General features: G+C 36.2%; 1 protein-coding gene across 1 annotated transcript; it reads left to right on the top strand.

Annotated features, from left to right (window-relative positions):
- Positions 1 to 10,218: 10,218 nt before the first annotated feature.
- On the top strand, positions 10,219 to 11,689 carry LOC134669869 (protein P54-like). The gene is made up of 3 exons (XM_063527487.1): positions 10,219 to 10,296; positions 10,436 to 10,606; positions 11,358 to 11,689. Exons 1-3 carry the CDS (start codon positions 10,219 to 10,221, stop codon positions 11,583 to 11,585), a joined length of 477 nt encoding a protein of 158 aa, XP_063383557.1. The 3' UTR covers positions 11,586 to 11,689.
- The last annotated feature ends 1,448 nt before the right edge of the window (positions 11,690 to 13,137 follow it).

Genomic DNA, 13,137 nt, shown 5'->3' with positions numbered 1-13,137 from the left:
GCCGACACTTAAAACCCCCCATCCCCCACCTGTATCAAAAATCTGGGTGGCTCGACTTCTTAAATACATTTTAGGAACACAAAAATTAATTCTGCCAAAGGAAATCTCTTATTCAGTGAACGCCGTAGTTGACCTTTTTATGGCCTGAGCACACTCGACTATTATTTGTTAAGAATAAAATAGTTACTTGTTTTATTTCAGGGAGATTTATCATTGAAAAACCGTGTCAATCCTGAGTTATGTTACATGATGTACACTCTGTGCAGTTACCCAGAGTTGAAACCGCATGTAGAAAGGATCACAGAACAGGTAGTCACCTGCAATAATATGTTACTCTTCGAAGGCCGCAAAAATATCTGATAGGGGCTTATTTGTAGAGCCATAAGAGCGTGTCACATATTTTTGCGGCCTTCAAACAGTAACATATTATTGCAGGTGACTGTACAAAGTAATCGTCGTAAAGACGCTAAGCGAGAAGAATTTCGTACATTGACATGCCTATTCCATGATGTGCCTATATTTTTTAATTAATATTTGTATCAAGTAAATCAGTTAAATTTTTTACTCGAATTTGGATCATCTTACATTTTTTTGCTGAGAGATTCGCTATACCTTTTTTTTTAATAGGCTATATTGTGTCCCACTGCTGGGCAAAGGCCTCCCCTGTCTTTCGCCACTCGTCACGGAAACTCTTTGTGCATGCTATACCTATTTTACCTATTTTGCAATAAATCCTAATAATAATTTATTTAATCAAAAGCATAACAGTGAACAGTAATACCTAAGTACAATAAATACATGGTGTGTCTGACCATGGGGCTTTAAATCCAGGGCTTGATTTTACTCGCTAAACTGAACTACTTTTACTATGGGACCAACCCTAAAATAGGGAATTTTTTTTGGCTTTTCCATAGAAAACGTCGACATCTGATCAGCCAAAATGTATGAAAAAGTAAAAAAAAAATTCGGGGTTTCGGGGTTGGTGCCATAATAAAAGTAGCTCAGTTTAGCGAGTAGAATCGAGCCCTGGATTTAAAGCCCCATGGTCAGACACACCCTGTATTTTGACTGACCATTTCGTAAAATAGTATTTTTATTTTATTGGTAATTTTATTAATCCGTATTCCAATTTCGCAGCTGAAGAAAGACGAAATAAAGAGAAATAGTAAAGAGCCGACGCCGTTGCATGTGTCATTATATGACGGAGCTACAAATAATGTAAGTATATTTTTCAGTATTTGTGTTTTTATTGTTTAAAATAATATACAGTTTTAGGGCAGACAGTTTCTTTTACGCAAAGATGGCTACGTACTGAAATACCGGGTGTGGCCTGAAATATGAGCAAAAAGTTAAACTGTAGGCTGTACTTCTCATACTGACCAACATTTGTTCAGCGACTTTTAAAAATAACTTGTGGTTTGATTTTTAAATACACTTTAAAGTTTATTCTAAGCCGCAATGTATTGCGAATTTTGTTATGTTTAAGGCGTGACAAGCAACGTCAATCACAATGATATGGCGTCGCGATGGCGTCCGTTGAAGATAATATTTATTTTGTATGAAAAATAGGGAGTCTAATTACTTCATAATTTTTAAAAGTTGTTGAACAAAAGTGTCACCGTTTGAGGAGTACAATCTATGTTATAATTATTTGCTCGTGTTACAGGCCACACCCGGTATAATCCCATCAAAAACATTACATGTAAATAGATGCAAGTCTCGCAATGCAATTATTCTACTACAAAAAAGTTTTGAGATGTAATGTGGAACCAAGTCAGTTATTTTAGTCAGTGCCAGGGGGTGTTAAACCGTATCAATAAGATATCTTTATTTTTTAATACGTATTAATGACTTGGCCATCGCACGGCTGCATAATGACACAAGGATCATCGTCAACTATTAAACGTAACGCAAGCGCGCTAATCGCATGCAGTTTGAGCATTATAAATATTTACGATTACGATACAAGTAAAGCATTATGTGCGATTGCCAAGTCATTATACATATATTATATATTAAAAATTAAAGATATCTTGAAATAGAGGAATATACCTATATTATGAGAAATATTCAAAGTAAATTATATACTAGTCAGTACATTATTAATCGTTTGTGTTTTTTCGACACAAATGATAAAATTTTTGAAAGCCATTTGACTTTGATCCTTATTATCTCACTGATATGTGTTAAATGTCAAAAAGTATCGCCATCTACTCGAAAGTAGGCCAAAGGTATCGCGTCATCCCTCGAAAAGATGGCACCATACCTTTGGCCTACCAGACTACAATGATCTAGCGTTTTGTACGACATACTCGTATTTAATTACACAAACGGGTCTACCGCGATATAATTTCATTGTTTTTACCTTTTATCAGAACCTTTTGTTTTTACAATGAAATTCATATTCATATTCATTTAATCCATTGTTCTCATGCTCATCAGTACAATAGGTCTTACATTTTAGTCTTCGTAGGTGCATGACACCCTGCTAGGGTATACAATACAGGACATGTTACTTAATAACTAAACTTAATAACTAAATAAAATTTACAATTACAGTAATTATAGTAGCAAAGTAAATGATTTAAACTTTAGAGTAATTATCATGCAATACTAGGTTTAAACTAAATTCAAACACTAGAGTATTACCTACTTGATGTCAATTAATTTTATACAAGGAAAAAAAAAATGTAAATGTATATGTATATTAATAAATTGATTGATTGAAAAAAAATAATTATAATAATGTTTTATGTCATGTCATCTTCTAAAAATTCGTCTATGGTATAATAACATTTCTCGATAAGCATCTTCCTTAATTTATTTTTAAATAACTTAATGTCGCTTAATTGTTTAACAGTCTCTGGGATTTTATTCATTATTTGGACACATCGATAGAAGGGACCATTTTTAACTATGGCAAGCTTGCTAGGCGGTAAGATGACTTGATTTTTTCGTCTACTCTCAGGTTTGAATACTTCCGTTCCGTTAAATAAATATGGGTGGTTCCTGACAAATACTGCTGCCTCCATAATATACATAGAGGGTAGTGTTAATATTTTATGGTCTCTAAAATGCTGTCGACAACTATTTGGAATGCGCGTATTGGTCAGAATGCGGACGCACTTTTTTTGCATAACAAATAGTTGGTGAGCATCGGTGCTCGCACCCCACAGGACTACGCCGTAACTCAGCCAGGCGTGCGCGTACGCATAATAAGCCGTCATAGCAGATTCTAAATTTGTATTTATTTTTAAAACACTAAGGGCATATACAAACTTTGCCAGTTTTGATTTTATATTTTGGATGTGCGATTTCCAGTTTATGCCGGAGTCTAGTTTAATGCCTAGTAATTTAAACTCAGTGACTTCTTCAATTGGGCTGTCATTGATATCTAAGTGCAAGTGCAACGGTTTCTTCTGAGTAGGTTTAAACTGAATTACTTTTGTCTTTGTTAGGTTAATGTCTAAATTGTGTTCATGTAGCCAGGTGGTGACCAGGCTAATGGTTTCTAGTAGGCGCGTGTTGCATTCCGCACTATCACCACAACTTAATAATATTGACACGTCGTCTGCAAACATAACGCACTTCGTATCAATAATTTTAGGTAAGTCGTTGATGTATGCTAAAAACAGCAGGCAACCGAGCACACTCCCCTGAGGTATGGAGCATGAGGTATGCCGCATTCGCGAAGTGATTATATGCGTTTCTCCTGTACTGTTATCAATATGGTCGAGCTGTACATATTGTCTGCGGTTTTCGAGATATGATTTAAACCACTTATGCGCTACTCCGCGGATTCCCATGCCGTACAGTTTTTTAAGCAAGATTTAGTGAGAAACGCGATTTTAGGCTTTAGTCATATCTAGCATTAGCCCCACCCCGTATTTTTTATCATTTATGTAGTTTAAGGTTTCATGTATGTAACTAAATATTGCATATACAGTGGAACGATTGGTTCTAAACCCATATTGACTACTATCGAGTATGGAGTACTTTTCGAGAAAATTATAAACACGGTTGGACATCACCTTTTCAAATATTTTGGATATACTTGGCAAGAGGGCTATAGGTCTGTATTGGCATGGATTTTTACTGTCACCCCCAGGCTTAAGGATCGGTATTATTTTCGATATTTTTAGCAAATCTGGAAATACTCCCTCTCTAAGAGACTGATTTATTAAAAGGGTTAACGGTGTAATTAGTTCCAATATACATATTTTTATTAGTTTCGGTGGGATCTCGTCTATGCCGTAGCTTACTTTATTTTTCAATTTTTGTATTACTTGTTTCACTTCGCGTTCAGTTACTTCAGTAATAAATATGGAGTTAGTGGTAGGCATGATAACCGGGCGGCCAGTGGGTGCGCTCGGGCCGGTGCGGCCGGCCGGCGGTGACTCACCGACCGCTGCGAAATACTCATTTACCCCCTTATTCATAAACGTTTACTAAAGTTGACAAGCCGATAATAATCGTTTGTCCCTTTCCATCATACTAATACGTCGGAAAGGGACAAACGATTATTATCGGCTTGTCAACTTTAGTAAACGTTTATGAATAAGGGGGTAAGCGTGTTGACAACATCTTGGGGTGATTCTAATATAGAATCTCCAATTTTTAATGATATGTTTTTATGGCGTGGACTATTGTTATTTGTTGTGTTTTTAATTATACTCCACATTGTTTTTATTTTGTTTTTTGACCGGCGCATTATTTTTATATAGTTTAGTTTTTTTGAAGTAATTATACATTTTTTAAGAATATTTTTATATTTTTTATAATAATTTCTTATCACCTCACTTTTTGTGTGGTTAGTTAGGATCCTTAGAAGCCGTTTATTTTTACAAGCTCGGCGAAGTCCGTTCGTTAGCCAGGTTTTATTATGATTTATAGGTTTTATTATGATTTATAGGTTTTATATTTATTTGTTTTATAGGAATATATCGCGGTAGACCCGTTTGTGTAATTAAATATGTGTACAATGATCTAGGTCAAAGGATTGAATTATCTGCAAAAGTTGGAGGAGTTTCGCGACCTGATGTTGATACAGATGAAAACTACGGCTGCAGACGAGCTGGCTGCAATAATAAACACGAGGAAGCTTGAGAAAAGTAACAACGAGAGTCTGGAGAAGATTGGAGGTTATTTGATTACAGGGTGTGTCTGACCATGGGGCTTTAAATCCGGGGCTCGATTCTACTCGCTAAACTGAGCTATTTTTATTATGGCACCAACCCCGATATCCCGAATTTTTTTTTTCTTTTTCATACATTTTGGCTGATCAGATGTCGACGTTTTCTATGGAAAAGCCAAAAAAATCCCTGAGTTTAGGGTTGGTCCCATAGTAAAAGTAGCTCAGTTTAGCGAGTAAAATCAAGCCCTGAATTTAAAGCCCCATGGTCAGACACACCATGTATAACACTATATTGAAAATTGTGCGGTGGTTTATCCTATACTACGGATGACGATTTTAAGTAAACAAAATTAAATGAAAATATTCATTTTCAGCAACTACATATTGAAGTCGCTATATTGCAAAATTCTGGTTAAAATAATTAATATTGTAAAAATTTACGTAAAAAACTGTTTATTTTCTTCATATAAAAACCATTGATCTATATTAGAAAAAAATACAGGTGCAACAAATATATTACAAACAGGAAAATAAACAGTTTTTTTTATCTCCTGAAATAGTATTTTATGCAACAGTTTTATAAGAGGAGTCAAAAAATGTGAGTGGCGTGGGTAACAATGTGAGCCGAAGGCGAACATTGTTAATAAATACGCCATGAGCATTTTTTGACTACTTATACAACGTTGCATACAATACTTTTTCTATGAGTAGGCAATATATTAAATAAAATACAAAAAAATATAAACAAAATTTTATTTATGAAAATGTCAATGTAAATTTTGGATAGTAGGTATTACTATATGTATGTATTGGTTAGGGAGGCGAATAGGGGAATTTTCGGCAATACTCGAGCGTGGCAGTTTAAGATATGAGAGATACCTTAGACTTAATAGAACAACCTTGTAAAGTATTTAGCTCTATATGTAGTGACGCGCGCCTAGGATAGACGATCAGATTAGTAAAAAAAAATGGATAGTCTGAAATACTCGAGCGCGTCAGATTAACATATTAGGGGTTGATTTTAGTGTTTAAAGACTAAATTTAACTAATCTGACGATAAGTCCTTGACGCCGCCGAGTTATAGGGTCGCGAACTTGTAAAAAAAAAACGTTAATCCGGCATTCTCGAGCGCGATTTTTTTATTTTTTATTTTGAAGAATATAATCTAAAACTTACTAAAAATACAAAATCTGCCGGTTTCCGCATGACCGGAAGTGTGGAGGAGCCATTTCGTCTTCCTAAGAACGCGTTGCGGCATATAAGTCGCGAACGATACATTATACAAAAAAAAAAGTTTAAATAAACAAAAAAGGTAATTTTATTTTACACAAAAGAGGTCTGTTTACATTTTTGTCCAAAGTTAAAACTTTTTGACTTGAAGCATCATAAAATCGGTCAGATTAAGAGAACCCACCAACATTTTTGTCAGATTAAAAAAATATGCTTTCAGGATACCGAGATAAACCTCCCCTATGAAAATCTGACGCGCTCGAGTATTTCAAAAAAACTTTTGTTTTTTGCATTTTCAAAAATTCATTGTAACTTATCGTCACGCCGAAATCGTCAGTTTTTTTAAAGGAAGCTTCCTTGGGGCCTACTTAACACCCCTTCCGAAAATCTGACGCGCTCGAGTAAATTTTTTTTTTTTGCATTTTTGACTACTTTATATGCCTACCCCCACCACGCAAACCGGCAGATTAGTATACCGTTGTTATCAGAGGCACTCGGGGCATACGTAGTATGAATATCTGACGCGCTCGAGAATGCCCAAGTAACTGTTTTTTTTAACATTTTTGAAAAACCGGACACGCCAAACCCACCGCTAAAATGGTTTTTGCCATACGAGCTTTTCTTTTCGAAATTATTTTATCTTTCGATTTTGATAGGTCTCGACGGCGCCGTTGAATTACGCCATTTAGCTACCTCGCCTCCCTAACTATATGTAGCTCTTTTCTGCGACAAGCACCCATAATACCAAATCTTACTGCAACCTGTAACAAGACAACGGAGAATTAAATAATATTCAGTTTCAATGCAAAAATATAAAATGTGCATAAATATAGCTCGTTGTACTGTGTACCTTAAATCAAAAAAAAATACAACATATACCAACCTTGCTTAAAAGATAGATCTGATCCGGAGCTTCCAAAGTCTTTGAAAATACACCAATAAGACGTTTTCAGAGAATGCCGAAGATATGTGTTCCAATCTCCACGCCATGAACTTCTCATAAGATTTGTCGTATAGGTGCTGCGATTTATTACTTAGGCAACAAATTTTCGGTCGCTGCTTGTGCTGCAGCGGATATTTCTTCAGGTGTATAAACAATGTTGTCCTCTTTGTCCATATTCAACACTTTTTATGAACGCAAAACAAATAGTAACGCAAAATACTTAAAGAACAAGAAATTACCGGGAAAGGCGGGAAACGTAAAAACAAACCAGTAATGTCTATGGTTATGTTTTTTTTTTAAAGCCGTTACACACTACCGCACCTCACCAGGGTTATGGTGCTGTAGGGTATAAGTGTGTTACAGGCCTTAGAAGTCCACCTTCCAATAGTGATGATACCAAAAAAAGTATGTTTTATTATGTTGGTAGCAATGAACTCAGTACAAATTTGTTTTTTTTTTTATAAAACCGTATGCATTCAATCGTTTGTCACGTTGGTTTGTTACCTGCACTAGCTTACCGTATCGTAATGTCTCTAAAACGACACAAGTGCTTTTTTGGGCAATAGACTATAGACTTTTAAGGAGTATTAATAATGTATGCCCTTATATGTTCGTTCGTGACTATGTAAATGACAGATAAAAGTACACGAGTAGAAAAAGTACTTAAATAAACATGGCGATTTTTTTATTCGCACCAACCATTTGCCAAGTTTCTCACATGTATGTACCGTCTTTTCAATTATCACTGCACCTTATACTTAAAACAACGTCTCCCGCCGAGTCTGTCTGTGTGTTTGTATGTTCGCTATAGACTCAAAGCTACTGAACAGATTTTCCAGCTGTTTTCACCTATAAATAGAGTGATTCTTGAGTGGTTTAGGTGCATAATTTGTTGACCCACAAGTACAAGCTTTTATTTAAGTACTCTCACCTGATTGTTGTCTGTCTGTCTGTAATCAAATCTTGCGAGTTAAATTTGATCCACTTCCCGGTTTCCGATTGAGCTGAAATTCTGCATGTATGTATAAATTGGATGACAATGCAATATTATGGTACCATCGAGCTGATCTGATGATGGAGACAGGAGGTGGCCATAGGAACTCTGTGCTGAAACAACGCTACCTAATTGTGTTAGGGGATATTAGTTGTCTGTCATAAGAAAAGTACAGTCAGCGATAAAAGCTTGTACCAAAAATGAAATTTTTACCAAAAACTTATTTTTACTTCAGTTTCTATCAATAAATAGTATGTTGATGTCTCTTTAGAATACAAAAAAAGCCTTGAGCTGGAGAAGTTGGATCACGAGCAGAACATGCGTGAGAAATATGAAGTGATTGAGCAACTGAAGAAAGACCTCGAGCTTAACCACCATAAGGCGATTATCAAGAGGAAAAAGGACATGTACGCTGAACTTTAACATAAATACTCTGTAGTCAAAATAATTATTTCCGATAGAAGTGCGGAAAAAGGAAATTCAAAACGAGTGGCGATAAATTAAAACACGACTGAAGGGAGTGTTTTAAATCGACGCGAGTTGCGAATTACCTATTCGCACGTGTATCGTACAACGTTTTACAGTACATATGGCCCTTTAAACTTTTGACATACGCACGAAAAGTGCTATAATCATAATTTTATAGAAGTTTGACGTTTAAAATAACACTTGCACTGCGTGTGCTATCAAAATCGTTGCAGACTTTTCTTGGTCTAACTCTACTTACATATTATAGTCAATTGAAAATACTTTTTTAAATTACATTGAAGTAACTAGTATCTACTACAAGTAGAACCTATGGACAAGGATATTAGCATGATCTTAAAAAAACACCTTGCAGTCTTGATTCTGAACGGCAAATGGTGGTGGCTACACGAGCTCACGTGGTCAAGTACGAGATGCTGAAAGAGGAGGCAGTAGAGAACCGAGACGGTTATCACGCCTTGCTCCATCGCAGTCTATTGGCTGAAAAACAGCTCCGAGATCGTAGGTAAGACCTTCACATCAGACCTACGCATACACCCTGTGGGAGCATTCCATGAAATTGTTTTTTTTTAAAATTTATTTAATTAATATATCTTACAGCTATCATAACAGTTGTCTACCGTTGTCCCGTACAAACGCGAAGATTTAAAGGTATAAGAGTTTCCTTTTCTATGACAAATGGCCAAAAATATGTACAGAAAAATAATCGCCTGCTTTAAATGCCGAGAAAAAAGTCGCAACACAGGAAATAAAATGCGTTTGTACGGGACAGCCCGTGGAATGCTCCTGTGGTGTACGATAGGTGGCGAATTTCCTCAAAGCCACACTTTGCAACGCCTTGGTAATTAAAGCAGTGTGAATGGGCGCATCGTAGTAGAGAAGGTGCACACCTCTGCTAAGTTTTCCCCGAAGTGTGTGCTTGATCACCTCTCGTAACTGTTGTTTAAGGCACTGGTCCCACCGCGAGCTATAAATACTCGCCCAAATAATACTGTAGTTACTCGCCCAGCGGTGAGCTATAAATATCGCCGTGTCTCTTTTATTTACACGAGAGTGCTTATCTTTTGTTCGTGTTTATAGACGATAGCTCATAGCTTACTAGCTCGCGGTGGGACCAGTGCCTAAGGGTAGCGGTACGGTGCTCTCAGATTTCGTCTACAGAAAAAAAGCAGTAGGTAGTGCTTTAAATGCCTTCAGTAGATTTAGATATCCTCTTCCGTTCCTGTAAGTATAATATGTAAATGTACTAAAAAAAATCACCCACAACGCTTTCCTAGTTTCTTAATTCTGTGAGAAAGCGTAAAATGCGTAGTGAAGCTAGATAAAGTAAACTCCTGTACAGTAAAAAGTGTTTACTATTTCTGCTTTAACAATTTCAGAAGAAAATGCGAAGTGCAATTGCAGTCTTGGCTGCAGAAATACGACGTGGAGATGTTTGTTAAGCAAGGAGAGCTGGATGAGTTGATCAAGGTGCATGAAGAAGAGGTTGAAAAGATCGAAAACCTGAAGGTAATTTAAGGGGCTTTTTCTTAGGTTTCAGTATGCAGGGCCGTTAGGGGTTGAATTGACATTTCTGACTAAAATAGTATAAAATTTAAAGCAAAGAATAATTTTTAAATCAACAGCGAACAATGTTATTCCCCCACAGATTAAATTAGAAGAGCAGAACAAGGAGTACGATCCACTCATGGCGGAGAAAGAAGCCGAATACGACCAGGAGTTGGCCGCGAAGTTGGACAAATTTATCATCGAGCACGCCGCGAGGGTCATACAGACCGCGTGGCGGGATACTCTGAGGAACCGAGCTGAGAAGAGAAAGGTAATATTCTTTTTAGGGTTCCGTACCCAAAGGGTAAAACGGGACCCTATTACTAAGACTTCGCTGTCCGTCCGTCCGTCCGTCTGTCTGTCACCGGGCTGTATCTCACGAACCGTGATAGCTAGACAGTTGAAATTTTCACAGATGATGTATTTCTGTTGCCGCTATAACAACAAATACTAAAAACAGAATAAAATAAAGATTTGAATGGGGCTCCCATACAACAAACGTGATTTTTGATCAAAGTTAAGCAACGTCGGGAGTGGTCAGTACTTGGATGGGTGACCGTTTCTTTTTTTGTTTTTTTTTTGGTTTTTTTTTGCATTATGGTACGGAACCCTTCGTGCGCGAGTCCGACTCGCACTTGCCCGGTTTTTTACATATAGCTTGGCAAACAAGAGTAGAAATTAAAAAGTTGCAACACTGTAGTGTCGTCCCTTTCAAACCAATTTATATAGGAAAACGGGACGACACTACAGTGTTGCCACTTTTTAATTCTACTCTTTTTTGCCAAGCTGTAATTTAAGAATTTCCGTCTGCCAGAAATGCAGGACGTATCAGGTAGATCCTGTTTGGTAACTTCGTTGCTTGGTTGGCTTCGTATATATGTATTTTATGAAACTTGAAAATACATGTACAGGAACAAGGGACATTTTAAATGAAATTTTAAAACTCGAGCGACTTTAATGCAATATAGATTGATAAAAATGATTAAGCGTATAATTTAACATCTACACGTTTCGAATTCCAGTTGTTGAAGTTGAAGAAAAAAATTGAGGCAGAGAAATTAGCAGCTGAATTAAGAGCAGAACGTTTAGCTAAGCAGGCAGCTGCAAATGCGAAAAAACAGGCGAAACAAGAAAAGGCTGATGCAAAGGCAGCAGCCAAAGCAGCAAAGTTAGAAGCCAAAGCTAAAGAAGGGGAAGGTGCTGCTGCAGAAGGGCAGGAAACTCCTGCAGAAGGGCAAGCAAAAGAATGAGAATGTTTATTTTTTGTTTAGATTATCAACGTATTGTTTTTCAATCATTAGAAGCTTTGGTAAGTATAACCTTGGTCTGTGGGTTTGTGGTATGACGAAATACCATAATATTGTACCATACACAGTGAGAAGGCAGGTAGACTTTGTTTTTGGATGAATGTTAGGTAGTTTCATTAGTGCGTGATTTAAAGTTACTTTTTAATTTTTGATTATGTTTCTAGTATAGTGATTAACTTATATATTTATATTTCGACTGTAAACCCTGACAACAGTTTATTTGACCCTCGCCATTTTGCGGATTTTCAATGGTAAGGTAAATGTACGCTTCACCGAATGCTTAAGCCCTAAACTTACGTTTAATTTTTTTATTAGTTCTGATATTTTCTTACGAATATGTTCAATACTAAAATAGAAACATAGATAAATTTGTCCTCATTTAAATATACCTATAAATTACTGAAATGATTGGACGTGTATTAAAAACATTTTTAAAGTCATTTCTTCCAATTTCCTTGTTTGTACCGTTTACCGAACTAAGAAACGTGATTTGCACATTATACCGAATAGGAAGCCCGCATTACCGAACTAGGAGATAATTGTATGAAAATATGGTGTTGAGTGGTGCTCAAACTTCAGTAGTTCACTATTAAATCCCTACTATGCTTCGTTTTTTAGCATTATAAAGATGGTAAGCGATCTTGACGTGTCTTTTTTATTGAAAAATACTTTTGAAAAATAAGTCAGTAAGTAAGGCACGCAACAATTATAAAACATGTACGCATGTGTTTAAAAAAATTTGGCTATTTCATAAATTTTGGCTCGTCCATTTTCTATGGAAGGGTAAATTTTTTTTCACGATTTCGGAGTTGGTCCCATAGTAAAAGTTGCTCAGTATAATCCCAAAACCTCCCTGGGAATGGGAATGTAGTTAATTTTTAGCCACCCTGTATGGGAACCCCGGAATTTCATAACAAAAGATAAAAGTTTAAAAAATCACAATCGCCCACGACGAGAGGAATCTAAAAAAAATTTTTGGACATCTAGGTTCGGACCACCCTGTATAAAATATTATTGCTTCATTATTTTTATTATCCTATTCAGTTTTTTTGTCCACATTCCAAGACTATTATCAGGCGTCCAATAAGTATGTCTAAAGTTTGAAAAGCGCTGGCATTGAAATAATGGTCACAAAAAATAAACATATAAATATCGACCTAGCCGTTATCGTAATAAGGATTATATTCTCATGAACGTCGAATAGAAACATGGCCAACGCAAACATGAGTTCGGTAGCAGAGACCATGGGTACCATTTACCGAACGGCCGTTCGGTGAACGAAACATGGAAAATATGTGGAACCTATTTCGCGAACGGATTTTGAAAATAGTATTTAAATCGTAATCAATGTGGTATAACTACAAATCTATCATTAAATTTAATACTTGAATCCATTACAAAACCGTACATGTGTAAAGTTCTTGCTAATACTGACGTAAAATATCTAAAATTATTGTTTGATAATAGTCTTGCCAAAAACCTTATTTTGATGCCA

This window comes from Cydia fagiglandana, chromosome 13 (genome assembly GCF_963556715.1).
Source record: "Cydia fagiglandana chromosome 13, ilCydFagi1.1, whole genome shotgun sequence".
NCBI lineage: Eukaryota > Metazoa > Arthropoda > Insecta > Lepidoptera > Tortricidae > Cydia > Cydia fagiglandana.
This window is presented reverse-complemented; position numbering and strand designations above follow the sequence as displayed.